Below are 15,391 nucleotides of genomic sequence, written 5' to 3' on the forward strand. Positions count from 1 at the left end.
GTTTATATCATGTGCAGGAAATGGAAAACGTGGAAAATACTCTTGAGACCATAGATAAGGAAGCTCAAAATGGTGGTTGTAAAGACAGTTCAGCACTTTGTGGGGAGAAATTCAATGGTTCTTTCTATCGATGGAGAAGACTTACAGTTGACATAGGTGTGTCACCTGAGAGAGGCTGCATAACCCCTCTGACCTCTGTTTTCTGAGGGGTTGGACTAACCTCTCTACTAAGATGAGCCTTTCTCTTTTTATACACACCGTGTCAGGCACTGTGCTAATAACTATTTGATATAGACACTCTTCTTATGCCCTCTTTTCTGATTAGGAACCTGACTTTAGAAATTCACAAAATAGTTCAATGTCACACAGCCAGTAAATGGGTGGAACCTGGATTTGATTTCATTTCTGTTCACCTCCAAGGTAAGCAAATTGGTTTCCCCAGGGTGCTGGGCAGTTCTAAACCAGGACCGATTCCTGAAGTTAGGGGAACCCTGTCAACCAAACTAGCCGTTTCAGCTAGCCTGAAAGCTCCATGTGTGCAGGTCCCAGATTTATCTGTTTGCTGTTTGTCCCTCTCTCTGCCAGTGCTTAGCACATAAGGAAGCACACAGTCAATGTTTACTGATTGAATGAGTTTTCAAAATGGGGATACTCTCAAGAGATGCCCAAATTCCACAGGTCTTGGGACTGAATACTACTGTCCCAAGAAGGAAGAATGAGCCCTTGAAATCTGAGGCCCTTTGTTAAACTCTGAGAAGTGATGTGCTAGTAACTTTCTATTTGGTGCTAGAGAAACATTTGTGTTTGTGTTGGCTGTTACATTTTTATCATTAGGATATGAAACTGAAAAGGGAAAATAAGCTGTACCTGAGAAACAGGGAAGATCCCAAGTCATGGGGTAATCTACTGCTACTGAAGAAATCAACAAATTTCAATAAAATAAAATAACTTCACAGTCAAAGAAATTGTGTAACTATCTAAATATTCCACAGCTTAACCCTGGATCACATTTAGTTTTATTTAATAAAACCTGCTGTATTTTAGATTCTAAAATGTTGTTTAAAATTATTTGGAAAAATTGTCTAACAAAAATAATGATAGCTATTTTCCATAAAATAACTACTGAATTTATGGCCAAGGGCCAGGCAAGAAAAATATTTTTAAAAGAATGAAGAATCTGGTCTGATCCTTCACTGATAAAAAGGAAAGCACTGAAGTCAAAAGTAAAGGAATTTTGCTGAAACCTGACTGGGGGTGCAGACTGCCATTTATCCAATTTATGAGATAAGATTTGGGTAAGGATGAAGAATTTAAAATGCCTAGGAGATATGGATTGTAAAACTAAATCCCAGCCGAAAAATATGGTCTTAGGGGAAAAAAAAAGAAAAAAAATGTTCTTAGGGCTCCCATTAACATAGCAAATGAATTTAAAAATAAAAGAGGGATCAGCATGTACGCCTGCGTTGAATCTGACTGAGCAATCTTGTCTCAGTTGAAATTTCCAACCCATGAACCTCAGCCTATTTGAGATGGCAAATCCACCCTAATGGCTGTTGGGTAACCTTACAGCAGTGGAAAGGTTTAGAAATAGGTATAAAAATAGTAAAATAAATCAAACCCAGAGTACTAATATTTTGTGTTAAATTCAGAAAAAGTTTTGCAATGATCAAGATTGTCTGTGTGTGTTCATTATTTAAATATAGAGTATTCTGTATATTACGCAATCTCACTTGTGATTTCAAACACGTAACTGATTTTCTTCTGAGGTGTTAAGTTGGCAGGTGTTAGCGAATTTGGCTGAGTTTGTAAACAGAATTGGAGTGTTTTAAGAGAACTTCATTTAATACATCTCTAAGTTTGAATTATTAATCTTATAAGAGTTGCTTAAGAGCTTGGAATACTTTGCTGGTTAGGTTTGTGAGTTTGCCTTGTCAGGTATCCGAAGTGCTTGAAAAAAATAAGATATATTAAATTTACAAATGTAATTCAAAATGTTAAGGGGAATTGAAGTAACCTTCAAATAGAACACATATTTTAGGGGAACTTAATTTGGTAAACTTGAGTTAGTTGAAAGAACAAGTGAAAAGGATTGTATAAGTAGTATAGCAAGATTTGTAAGTTGCGAAGGCATAAAAACTTATGTTTTAAAATTTAATACTACATTCAATGTCATTTTAAACCCAATTAACTATAAGTAGTCCTCTATAGGCACAAAAGTCTCCCTGGACTTTAAATAAACTCAACTGGCACCTATTCTTTGCTGCATGCCTATTCTGCCCTCCGCTCAGTGGGTGCTACTACTCCATCCTGTTGGACCCCACTCAGAATCTGTATCATTGTCAATCTGACCTATGGATTACTTCTGATTGGGAGACTCCTAATCAAACAACCATGTGTCTACTTACTGGCTTCTTCTTTAACTTTATCCATTTCTGCCATTAATGAAACTTCTTTGTCAATGATGCTGGGGGAAAAAAACAAAAACAAAAGCAAAGAATGCTTAATCAAAGATAAACTTTTAATAAGCACTGGAAGTAAAAGAAAAATTATTTTCATTAAACAAAATACAAGATTACCATAAATATTTCTATGTTACATTGCCAGCAGCAGACTCTGCCTTTCCAAAAATGAGGCAACATGGAAGGGATGCTCCCAGAGTTACATAGTGACATCTGCTGATTAAATCATTGTCAGCAAAACTAAAAAAAAAAGCCTTTTCAGACTTTCAGAATTGCACTGCTTTGAATTTCAATTTGGGAGTATTTTTGCCCTATGAATTTTTGAAGTTCCAAAACAATATAATAAGTATTTAAAAGGTGGCACTCAGGTTATCAAGGCCTGTAATTCTCAAATGTCTCTGTGCTTCACTCTCCCAGATTTGGGCGGGGAGGGAGAGAGGTGGGCCCAATGCTGACGCAGAGGGTCCTAGGACCCACTTTGAGAAATATGGTTCTGGGTCAATCCATCCACATGCTCTATAATGAGTCTATGCCTTCTCATTCCCCCAAATAAGCCTTGCAAGGTTAAATTAACATTTTTCCATTATATTTAATATATTTTTGGCTAGTCCTTTGAAAAGGTATTACCTGCAAAAGTAATAATTTTCTGTCCAAAAGTTCATTTCTCTCCCATCCTGACTCTTTGCTCCCCTTGCAGTATCAACACATCATCACAAATCCCTTATGTATCCTTTCACAGATTTTTATGTGTAAATAAGCACAGATGCCAGATTTTTAAAATTTTCATTTCAACCATAATATTTCAATATAGGTATCTCAAAGATAAGGACTTTTGGGGAATATAACCATAGTATTACTGTAATACCTAAAAACATGAACAATAATTTAATGTTATCAGATATCTACTCAATATTCAAAATTTCCTAATTGCCCCATACATTTTTTTTAAACAGTTTGTTTGAACCAGGATCTAAATAAGGTCTGTTCGTGACAATTTGTTGACTGTCTCTTAAATCTGTTTTAATCTCTACATTCCCTCCCATCTCTCTTTCTTCTTTTTCCTCCCTTGCAATTCCTTTGTTAAAGAAACCAGGTCCTGTAGAGTTGTCCAAGGTCTGAATTTTGCTGACTCCATGGCCATGGTATTATTTAACCCATTCCTTTATATTTTCTATAAATTTGTTATGAGATACAGAAATCTGATTAAATTCATATTTGTTTTTTATTTCAGGAGAAATTATGTTATGTACTTCCATCAGCAGACACATGACAGGACACACTTATAAATACTCCTCCTGAAAAAAAATTAAACCTGAAGGTACTCAACTTTATACATCTCAAAATAAATGTACAGGAAATACAAAGAACCTCTCTATTTTTTATGATATTAGCAGCTATTGGTGATCACTGCCTAGATCAAGAGGGTTTGAGAAATGAGGATATTCAAATTCTCTCACTCCTTGGTTTAGTTACTGAAAACTTCCATAAAGAGAAATTTTCCTTTATCAACTATTTGGTTATCATGAAGTACAGTTTGCATAGGCAGGGTAAATGCTTGGTTCTCTCTTTTTATTTATCAGTTTTCAAAATGATAGTTGGCTCCTCCAAAAGTAACCAATGAGATTTTTTTTTTGCTTGTTTGTATAGTTTAATTGTGAACTCATATTTAATGTGCTTCAATACACTGCAATTATTATCCTTAGAACATCCTTATTTATTACTACTCAGATTGTTCCAACAGGTGTACATTTTTTTCTCCATCAGATGTATTCTTAAAATTTAAAGTGTGTTGAAAATCTATTTCCCCTTAAGAGGAAATATTTTGTAGCATTTGTCAAGGTACGAAGTGGCTCCTGGGATGTATCTCTAGGAGTTTGGGTCTCCTCATCCAAATGATGTAAACTAAACACTTGGAGAGTAAGGACTGTGTGTTGAAGAGCTTGGCGCTTTCCAACCAGGAAATCCTCATGGAAAGAGCTGACGTGAACAAGGAACGGCAAATTCTCCAGAACTGGGCTCGAAGCCTAATCCATCAAGCATAGACATCAGCTCTCCCCATGACGCATGTGGCTTTAGGTCACTGGCTATAACCACTTTGGTGTAACTAGCGTATCAAGAGAATTGTACCTTATTTATTGACATTAAACACATATGATGTCAGTGTGTTTTAAGCACAGGAAATACACGATACAGAAAGGTGCACAGCGAGAAGGAAGTCTTTATCCAAACTCTGTCTCAGTTTACTCAGTCCTCCTCCCTGGAGGTCTCCACCGTCACCAGCTTCTTGCGTTTCTTTCCGGAGGTCATTATTCATAAACCAGCACATATTCGTTAATTGTACGAAATGCTGAGTGAAGTCAATAGGCTTGTGCTCCTGTTATTATGAGGTATACTTAGCCTTCCTGTCAAGTTCACAAATGTAGCCACAAGCGATTGGAGAGGGCAGTTCTATGTTAGTTTAGAAAAACAAGGCTAATGGATAAGCTGGTAGGGAGATAAGGTGAGAACCTAGAGATTTGGAGTCAGGAGCCCAAATTATAACAACACGGCTAAGCTATTCTACCTGAGACAATGTTCTGAATGTTTATTCACTATAGAAAAGGAGGTGAAAAGAGAGAGAGTCAGCCAGAACGCTGGGAGCTGTGTAGGGTGAAGAGGTGGGGAGAAATCACCAGTAGTGGGGTGAGCAAAGGAGCTTCCAGAAGCAGGAGGACCACATATGCTACTGTGAGGTATCCACTGTAAGGTGTGTGATGTGAGCCTTGCTTGGGATGTCCAGACCTTCACCACGCTTGGTGTGAATGGTCTGAACGTGTGTGGGTGCGCGCACACACACACACACACACACACACAGAGGAAGTGGCTGGGTTTCACGTCTGGGTCAGTGCAGGGCTGAGAAATGGGAAGAGCAACAGCCTGAAGGCAGAGTGAGCATTGAGAATGTCGGGCCTCATCCGCATCCCTGAACTGGCACAAATCTTAGAGAGGTCTTTTGACTTCCAGCGGACATGAAACGGGAGTCCAAGGGGCTGGGACTCCGCTGACTTATGGGCTACAGGTCAGGTGAGACTTGCTCCATTCTCTTAATCAACGAAGTGAAGCCGGCTTGCACAAGTGTGGGGTGACGGTACAGAATATGTCACAAAGAGCACTAGAAGACTCCAGTCTCTGGAGAGACTGACAAAACATTCATCCACTGGACAAACATTTGCTGAGTGCCTGCCACATGCCAGGCGAGGGTGGAGCTGGGAATACAGCTGTGGATAAAAAAAAAAAAAAAAGATTCCTGCCATCCTTGTGGAGCCTCCATTCTTTTGGGTGAGCTGAGAGGAAGAGGGTGAGAGGACCTGCCGAACTTGCTGGGGAAATAGCGTAAAACAGATGGAGAGGGAAGAAAATGATGATGGCAGGAGGAAGAAATTAGAATTGCCCACCCTCCATCAACCAGAAGGCTGTAAGTAGAGTCTCCAGGATTTGAGAGCATGCAAGGTGCACAACCAAAGCAAATACCTCCACGTGATACAAGATGGGGTACCTTTAGACTTCAGGGGGCAGGAGGGGGTGGACCGCAGTGACAGTGCCAAGACAGCCTCATGTAGTCCCCACGTCCTCAGTCCCCAAACAAGGCCACGGACCCTGCAGCCTGTGTGTGTGCTGGATGAGAGCATGGTGTAGGAAGGGGCCTTTGCTCATTTCTTTACCAGCTACAAGATTATAGTGCATTTTTGTTGATTAAACTTGTTAATATAATTATGTGCCCAGAGAGTTTACAAGATGGATATTTGGGGTGCAATCCGTATCCCCAGGTCTAACACATTAAACATTGTGGATATTCACACAATGGTTAGTTTAGGCCTCCTGGGCTAGCAACAGGAGGGATGAAGGCTATACACAATAAATTGTTAATCTGCTTAATGCCCACTGGAGGATGTGAAAAGCCTCTGAAGTTGGCATCAAACCATGCTTCCATTCCTCTGGGTATTTCAGCAAAAGACTGTCCTCAAGCATCTTAGTAATTCAAGCACCGCAATGTATGATTGCTTTCAAAACTCATGCATAAAAGCAATCCAAGGGATCTCTGCTGAGTCAGGACCCTGCTCAGAACCCATGAACTGGATGCAAACCAGCATCCAGGTGCTAGCTCGAGGCCGTGCCCCAGGACCTCCCATGAGAATCTCAATAAGGTGCACCTCAGAGTTTCGCTGGATTTTTTTTTTTTTTCCTTTCAAGGCAGCAGGCTTGTGGAAGGGAATACTAAGGGAAGAGGATGTGGAAGATGAAGAGAATGAAGTAGCGGAAGCCGGCCGGTCCTCTGGCAGGCTGTCAGACAGTGAGGAACCAGCATCACAGCAAGCTGAGAGCCAGACCAAAGGAATGTCCAAGATGAAAGGCCGCGTCTAACACCTTTTTGGGCCGCACCGTGGGGCCTGCGAGATCTTAGTTCCCCGACCAAGGATCGAACCTGTGCCCTCGGCAGTGGGAGTGCAGAGTCCTAACCACTGGACCGCCAGGGAATTCCCTGTGTCTCACACTTTCTAAATGCCCGCAGTGCTGGGGGCCACACCCAGCTTCCTGAGTCACTTCCTCAGTGCCATTTACAAGTCCCACTGAATCTTCTTAGAGACCCCAAGACAGAGATACGCACTGAAGTGCTGCCTGACGCAGGACAACTCTGCAGGCTGGATAAAAGAGGAGGGTGCTGGGCAAAACCCAGTAGGGAGTTAGCAGATATGGAGGTCAGGAGGGAGGAATGGCACAGAGGGAGGAGACGAGTCACAGGAAAATCACAGGCAGTGTCACTGTCCCCATTCCTACTGGAGAAGCAGGAAGGTCACGTGCAGGCTTTCGAGATACCACTGTGTATACAGCCTCAAAATGACAGCTGCTCGTAACTAACCCTCCTGAGTGCTTACTGTGCGAGGCCATCAGGGAGAGCACCAGTGCCTCACTGGAATGATCTCATTGAAGTTTCCCAACACCCCAGGAGGTATGAGCTCTAATTCCCCCTCACCACAGGACCTTGGCACGTGCCCTTCCCACTGCTAGAGGACAGCTCTCCTCCCCGGCTCTGCCTTTCTTCATCTCCTTCACTTTGAGGCTTCCTTCAGGTCTCTGCTTAATCATCCCTTCTTCAGAGAAGCTCTGACAGAGTTTTAGGAAACTTCTGTTCAATGTTATGGTCTTCGACCATGGTGGGCTGCTCGACAAAAACTGCTTGACAGTGATGAATGGAAGGGAAGACAGCATATTTATTTTTCTATGGCATAACAATAATGAAACTCCTTAATTGGTACACTGTGGTGCTTGCATATAAATCATCTTTATGCAAAAATTTATATAACTTTTGTCACTGACAGAATCTAATCATTTGAGACATAAGCTTACGAATAAAAGTACAACGATATTCACTAAACCACACAGGGTTTGGCTCAGAATCAAGACACGTAGTTAATGATTCTGTTTGTAAATTGGGATGGTAATAAATTACTGAGATTTGTACTTTCCCCCACTAATCCTCTGCAATTCAGGTTTGGGGCATTTTTGCTTTTCAACGGTGATCCTCCGTACTTGATAGAAACACAGAACTCTTTAATCGGCTTTGCGCTGACCACTGAAAGTTCTCTAAATGGCTGGATAAAGTCCTCAGGAGGGCACCAGACTGAAGACACATCAAACGTGTTCTACATAAACTGAGCTCACATAAAACCCATGCTGACCTCACATGTTTCAGATGTGCCCTTTATCCTTCCAAAAACACATCTTCTCATTTTATCTAAACTGCCTGGATAGTAAAATTTTATTCTCTTGCCATAAAAAAGCTTTTATTATTAAAGCAATAAGGTGTAAGGAGAGGGAGATGACCATGGCAGAGCCTTCATGGTTTATTATATTGTTAATCACAGAGATAAAGTGTCATTTTATAAAAATGTTTCCACTGTCTTGATTCCTTTCTATAGAGGACTAATAATAACAATAATAAAAAGAAACAGAGAGGCACTTTAGCAGGAATAGATTTATCATTTTCTGCTCTGTGAAAGACTCTTCTTTAAATGTGGAGACAAGATACTGAGAGACAAAACGGCTTCATTTGGCAGCTCGAAGGAGCCACGTCGAGTCTGGTGTGCTTCATAAACAAAGATGCCGTGATGGGGAGCGGCCACAGGACTGTCAGTGGGTGAGAAGCTGGAGGGCAGAAGCTTCTGGCGGATACTGAGGAATGAAAGTAGGATTTCAATAGGAGTTGAACGAGATCAATCTGCAACAGCAGCCAGAGTCAGACGTTAAGAGAGTTAAAACTAGGCTACATTTCATCTTCCTGAGCTGGCCTCAGGGAGGCCATAGTGAGAGAAACGGCCTGCGACTATCTGATCCCAGACAATTTTGCTTCAGGACCTTCTGGTGGACGAAGTGCTTCGGTGCGGAGCTTCTTTAACTCCTCGGTTGCCAAGCAGAACAAAGCAGGTGGAGAGCCTCAGGAAGCAGACAGAGCCCCGCGCTTGCTGGCAGGATGATCACGGGGCAGAGCCTCCAGACCGCCGGCCCGTTAGAGAGAAAGAGAATGTGGAGATTGCTGGGGAGGAAGGATCCTACCGAATGCTAAGGGGATGTTTCAGCCCTCCTGGCCCGTAACAGACAGTTTAAAGCATGCGAAGGAGGGATAAGCTGTAAAGCCAGACTTCCTGTTTAAAGAATTTCTATTTCTTTCACTAAAGAGAGAGGGTAATGTACAAACATTTCCCCCCACTGTGGGCCCTGCTCCTTACCTGCTGCATCAGGAGTAAGAACTGTGACCACGGGAGGAATGCCTGCTGAGCGCCTGGCAGCCTAGTAGCACCCAGGGGCCGCTATGTGGATCCTGAGCTGGGAGCTGGTACTGATGGAAGAGGCCACCTGTACTGCCCAGGAGTTTAGGCATCTACGTCCCTTGCCCTGGCTGAGAGGACTGTGCCCACCAGGTGGAGGGCAGAAAACCTCCCTTTATATACTTAGGATGTACTCTACTGTTACCATGGGTACCATGTCTAGTCCAATCTCCCAAGTATTACCAGGAATTCTTGGCCCAGGGCAAAACTAGTCAGGGGTTTCGGCCCACCCATTTCTCAATTATTGTTGCTGTCACCAAAGGCGTCCCTGGCATGACAGGCACAAATACATCAAGACTGTGTATGGTTCTCTATTCTCAGGGTCAGAAGGACAGGCAGCCCTAACACGACAGGTGCCCACAAATGGTGCCCACGCTCTTGCATGGCTGTCAATTCCCTGTTCCTCCTTTCTCTGTTCTGCTCCCTGAAGGCTAGCAGAATATGCCACCCCAAATATGGCACTTTGGTATATTGATCATGATGAGCTGTGGGCACGTGAAAAACAGCAAATGCAGGGACAGGCTTTCTCCAAACTCCCCTTTTCTGCTTAAAGACAGATTGTCTAAAAGGAACTCAGTTGTCATAAATTCCTTCTCCAGAAGTTTCACCAACCAGGGAGGATGCCGACTCTCGCCCATCAAAGGAGAGAAGACTAGACCTGACACCACACTCAGCAGACTGTGTCACAAGCTATCATACCTCCACCTGTTCTTCTAAGGACCCATTCATCTTTCCTAAAAGTCATTTACTCTCCCCTCAGAGGCCTACACCCCCTCTCCCCTTTCCCTATGAAGATGGTATTTGATCCTGAATTCCAGGCCACCTTGGGGAGTTCTTCATTTTTCCCTGGGTCTCTCCCATGTGTACATGAGGCGTACATGTTAATAAACTTCTGTTTGTTTCTCTCTTGTTAACCTGTCTTTTATTACAGGGTCTCAGCCAAGAACCCAGAAGGGCAGAGGGAAAATATTCTTCCTCCCCTGCACGTCCATTCTGTCCCCACTCCTGCACCCGTCTGCTGGTTACTGATCTCACTACTCACCAGTTTCCACGACACCCCTTCCTTCACTTCCCACGTGATCAAGTCCTCCCAAGTCTACCCCAGAAATGTCTCTCCTACCCAACTCCACTTGCCAATTTATCTCAGGCTCATTATCAAGTAGCTGGCTATGCTCATGTATTTATGTTTTTTTGTTGGGATTCCTGGGTCCCTTACCTTCTACTCTGTACACTTTTGCATTTTGGTTTCACAACAACCTGCGTTCTTCTTGTAATTGGAATTCTTTTTCTGAGTGCAGCAGTGATTGACAAATTGATCTAAAGATTTCTTGAATTCCACAGCGTTATGTGATAAACATATAAAACCCAGCATACATGTCTACAGCCTGTCAGCTGGGGTTGGGACACAACTCTTTGAAGCTGCCTAGTAATCATGACTCTCAGGGTAACAGAGTGTCCTCTAAGCATGAATCACTGTTGACATATACAGCAGAGTTACACCCCTCTGGCTGCCAGTGAATGTGGCCAGTGCACTCAATCTGCCAATCAGGTTGAGCCCATTTTCTTTCTATTTCTTTAATCAGAGGTAATATAATTTGTTAATGTTAATATCTCTTAGTCTGCATATTTTATATTGGAATTCGACAATGATTTAAATTACTGTTAATGAATATGTCATCACACTGTCCGAGGTATGCTTCTGGAATGAGACACGAACAAATGTAGCATAAGGACTAACTCCCAATGCTTGTAAAATCCTGGAATTCCTCACAGATGACACAGTTGATTGAAAAAACAAACAAACACAGACAGGGATTCCTTTTTCTTCTTGGAATTAAAAAAATGACATCAGAGTTATAAAATCCTGCAAATTCTACAACTCCCACAACATCACATGTTCACCTAAAAAATCTGTATTCCTTGTATACCTCTATTTAGAATTTTACATATATTTGGCTTAATAATGTAATTTCTTATCTTTGCTGATTACTTTTTAGTTTTGTTTCTTTCCATGGAGATCACTATTGAGGGAAAGTAACTAACCTGTATGTCAGTTTCTATAGCTATAAAAGTGACATGACTTACCACCATCTCTTTTTTAAAAAATAAAAAACAACCAAACTACATATAAAGAAAAGAAAGCACACTTCTATCTGTGGGCATTGTTATAGCACAAGGGTACCAATGAAGGAAGTAACATTCTTCTTCATTTACTTCATTTTACATGCTCATTAAAAAAAACTGGGAAATGTACAAAGCAGGATAAAATAAAACAAATTTCAAAATAAAACAAGGCAAAATCTCTCTTTGTTTCATACCCAAAATAGAGCCAACCACTCTGAACACTGTTGCCTTTCCCTCCAATTTTGGGTGATGGGGGGCATCTATGCAGAAGCCATCATGGTGACTGAACCTGAATAACTCAGGAACAGAAACTAGAGGAGACTGATGTGGCACAAAAATTCATAGAAATGCCGGCCCACTTCCAACCCAAGGCAGCCAGGCTTAGCCTCCACTGCTCTGGCCTCCTGGGGTCTCCTGAATTCCTTACCTCTCCTGTGAAGAGGGGAGGGGAGAGGATGTGGACTTCTTGGTTTGGGCCAAAAGGCTCTCATCAGCCAGCATCTCCAGGCTCACTTGCTACCCCTCCTCTTTAGGACCTGACCTAGCCAGTGGCTTCCCAAATGGGGGCAACAAAGAAAACAGTAAACTGTATGTACTTTTTTTTTTTTTTTGGCTGCACCATGCGGCATGGGGGATCTTAGTTCCCCGACCAGGGATTGAACCCATGCCCCTGCATTGGGAGCGTGGAGCCTTAATCACTGGACCACCAGGGAAGTCCCATGTACTTACTTTTTATTCTAAAAAGTAGACTTTCCTAATCTTTAGTATACAGATTAACCACAGTACACATATATGATTTATAAATAAATTTTCTGGTTTGAGAGGGATGTGCTCAAAATTCATTTATCGATGGAGTGAGACCCAGGGAACGCACTCCTCCTAGAGCACACCGTGGTCTCTCTTATTTCTGGTTCCTTGTGTTGTTTCTTCTACATGGAATCCTTTCTCCTGTCTCAGGCTGATAAATTACTAGTCTCCCTTCAAAGACCAGCTCAAATGTAACCTCTGTGGTGGACCCTTCCCTAACCAGCCAGCCAGTGTTGATTTCCCCTCCTCCACTCCCAGCTCCATTGCAGTATTTGCCATCGTGCATTACACACTTGTTTCTGTCTTCACCCACTAGCTCCTGGGCTCTGTTGGGTGGATGAATGAAGAGAGGGGAAGGGAAGGTAGAGAGAAGGCATGGCAAGACGGGAAAGGGGAAAGAAGGCTGATGTGGTGACAACTGTGGCCATTCAGAATCAGGGGTCCCTTTGCCTTACTTCTCTCTTCATCAGGCAGTCAACAGTAAAAAGCTGTGATGAAATACCATATCTTACAGCTGGCATCTACTGCATAACTAAATAAACAGAAAGGTGGAACAGATTAACTTCCTCCCAGTGTCTTGGTAGAGAGGGAAAGACATTTACTAAATGCTTATCTGGAAGAGAAGAGAACCAGCCTAGACTGAACTTTGATCATGGGCCAGGCAAGAGATTTTCTAGAATAATCTGAGAAGTGCATATCTTGTCCATGAATCTTCACAAAACCCCCAGAAAGTGACAGCCGTACACCTGTTTTGTAGCTGAGTAGAAGTTAAGAAACTCAACTATATTCAGAGCTAGAACACGTGGAGATGAGATTTAAACCCTATTCTGTCTAAGTCTACACCCCACACCTCTTAATTATGTTGTTAATAAACCTTGGAAAATGTCACTTTTGTTCGAATATGGCCTACTAAGAATCAAAGGTCACTGTCACTAGAAGGATAATGTAACATACATATATGGAATTGGCTATTCTATTATACTGGCTTCAGGTACAGTTTTTGTATGATTTGTTGCTGTCCTAGCTGACAAACTGCCCAAAATTTCTCCTTGGTCTCACTCTAAGAGACTACAGAATCTCACTCTGTACTAGTCTAATAAATAGAAATAAGCTCCAAGATCCATTCTGAAATTGTGATCTAGGATATTCCACTTTTCAAACTATAATGTATTTATATTTCTACTAATGTATAGGAACAAATTTGTCTTATTTTCTCAGTGAAAATGGATTATTCTGTAAATTCAAAACACACACACAAATGATACATACTTTCCTTCTGGGATTGTGTAGTTAGAACAATGTGGTTAATTCCTTTTTATATTTCTGTTCTATGATGAAAGCTAACAATTCCTATTCAGGAGCATGTTACAAAGCTGGTTTGATGGGTAGCCTTCATTTGCGGAAAAGATTCAGAAAATCTTTTCGAATTTCAAGCTGAAATCAGAATCAACTTCTTATCCTCCAGCTCTTCTTGTGGGTTTATTACTCTGCAAGAAGGCTACAGTGAAGGAAAGCTGTCTCCCAAGGCTAAGTGTAGCACTGACATGACGTAGAGAGGTAATCACACATGGAGCTCAGAGAAGCTATTAATACAAGGTGCTATTTATGCTAGTTTCCTGGGGACTACACCCAACTGAAAAGGCTAGTTCTGTACTTTCCATATTTATCAGCCCGCTCTTCCTTCATGTTGACTGATTCACTAGGTCCTTGCAGTGGCCCTGGGGAAACATCTAATGCAGAGAAAAACCTCAGGGAGGAAAGAGAATAGGAAAAGAGAAGCTTTCACCTCCAAAGAGCGAGCTACCCCTATTTAGAATGACACACAGTCACAAACAAGGCAAGATATGAAATGCCCTGTACCATGGGGACTTGCCATAGACCCAAAGTCACAGGGACCTTGAGTTCCTCCCTGGCATAAGGTATTTACCCTTTTCATGATTTCAGAATGGCTCCTGGAGCTGATTTCTGTTTATTGGACTGGTGCAGAGTAAGAAAAAAGAGCCATTTGGGGCAGTTTGTCGGCTAGGACAGCGACAAAAACTCATTATGGCTCTCTTGAGGCATAACTATATTTATTAGCCTCTTCTATTATTGTCTCTTGATCCTTTGCAGGTGGATGTTCATCTTAATAATGTGTGTTCTTTTAATATGCTGGTATAATCTCCAATATTGGGTGTTGGGAGAAGGAATGGGTTTGTTTAATTTCTACTGTGCAGTACAAGTCACTAGCAGGTGGGCACTTAGAAAAACCATCTGTTGAGAAGAAAAGAGATTAGTCAGAAAGTTTTGTTTGCAATAGGTTTTGATCAATGGGAAGTATGTATTCCTTTCCAGAGCAGAAGGACGTAGAGACCTTGTATTAAATTTCTTTTAAAAACCATAAAAAAGTGTAATGTTAGACTCTTGATTTTGCCTGTGTCTCGTGTATAGGCTAAGGAGCTGGCAAAATCTAGCAATCATTTAACACGTTGTTGATACAACGTGGGAATAGGGAACCGAAGTCCTGGTGAAGTTATCACATGACAATACTAAGTGGCTGCAAAGGTTCCTAACGTCAGCTCTCCTACTGGTGGTAACATCCCTTGTTGAACGGCACAGAGAAAAGCATTACTTTATTACTGGCCAACACACTGCTCCAGACACTCGATGCTCATGGGCATGCTCAGAATGCTTGCTGTTTCAGCCACGTGGTTTTACAAAGGAGGCCCAACTCATCACTCATGCTTACACCCACACCCTACACGTGACTGAACTCAAAAACCCCATTTGCTTGTTTTCACAGCACCTATTCTGTGACACAGATCTGATTCTAGGACTTGTTTCACCTAATGCATATTTTCCCGGTACTTATCTATCAGAGTAGACAGACTGTCATAATTTCAATATTCTCCTAATTATGAGAGGGTAATTCAATGGTCAACAAGTATTTGCCCAACTACTACCGCACCATAAGATTGCAAAAAGACCTTCTGTTGGGAATTCCCTGGCGGTCCAGTGGTTAGGACTTCACACTTCCACTGCAGGGGGCCCAGGTTCTATCTCTGGTCGGGGAACTAAGATCTTGCAAGTGGCACAGTACAGCCAAAACAAAATCAAAAACAAAAACAAAAACAAAAACCTTCTGTTGTCATTCAATTT

General features: G+C 41.9%; 1 protein-coding gene across 6 annotated transcripts in view; it reads right to left on the minus strand.

The window, feature by feature from the left end:
* Positions 1-15,391, minus strand: part of SPATS2L (spermatogenesis associated serine rich 2 like) — a 176,684-nt gene that overhangs the window by 13,786 nt on the left and 147,507 nt on the right. For all 6 annotated transcript variants that reach the window (XM_082630130.1, XM_082630134.1, XM_082630131.1 and 3 more), the window contains one exon: positions 2,406-2,464. In XM_082630130.1, coding sequence (XP_082486256.1) covers positions 2,406-2,464 — 59 coding nt within the window. The remainder of the gene's footprint in view (positions 1-2,405; positions 2,465-15,391) is intronic.

This window comes from Mesoplodon mirus (genome assembly GCF_964341445.2).
Source record: "Mesoplodon mirus genome assembly, chromosome: 8".
Lineage (NCBI taxonomy): Eukaryota > Metazoa > Chordata > Mammalia > Artiodactyla > Ziphiidae > Mesoplodon > Mesoplodon mirus.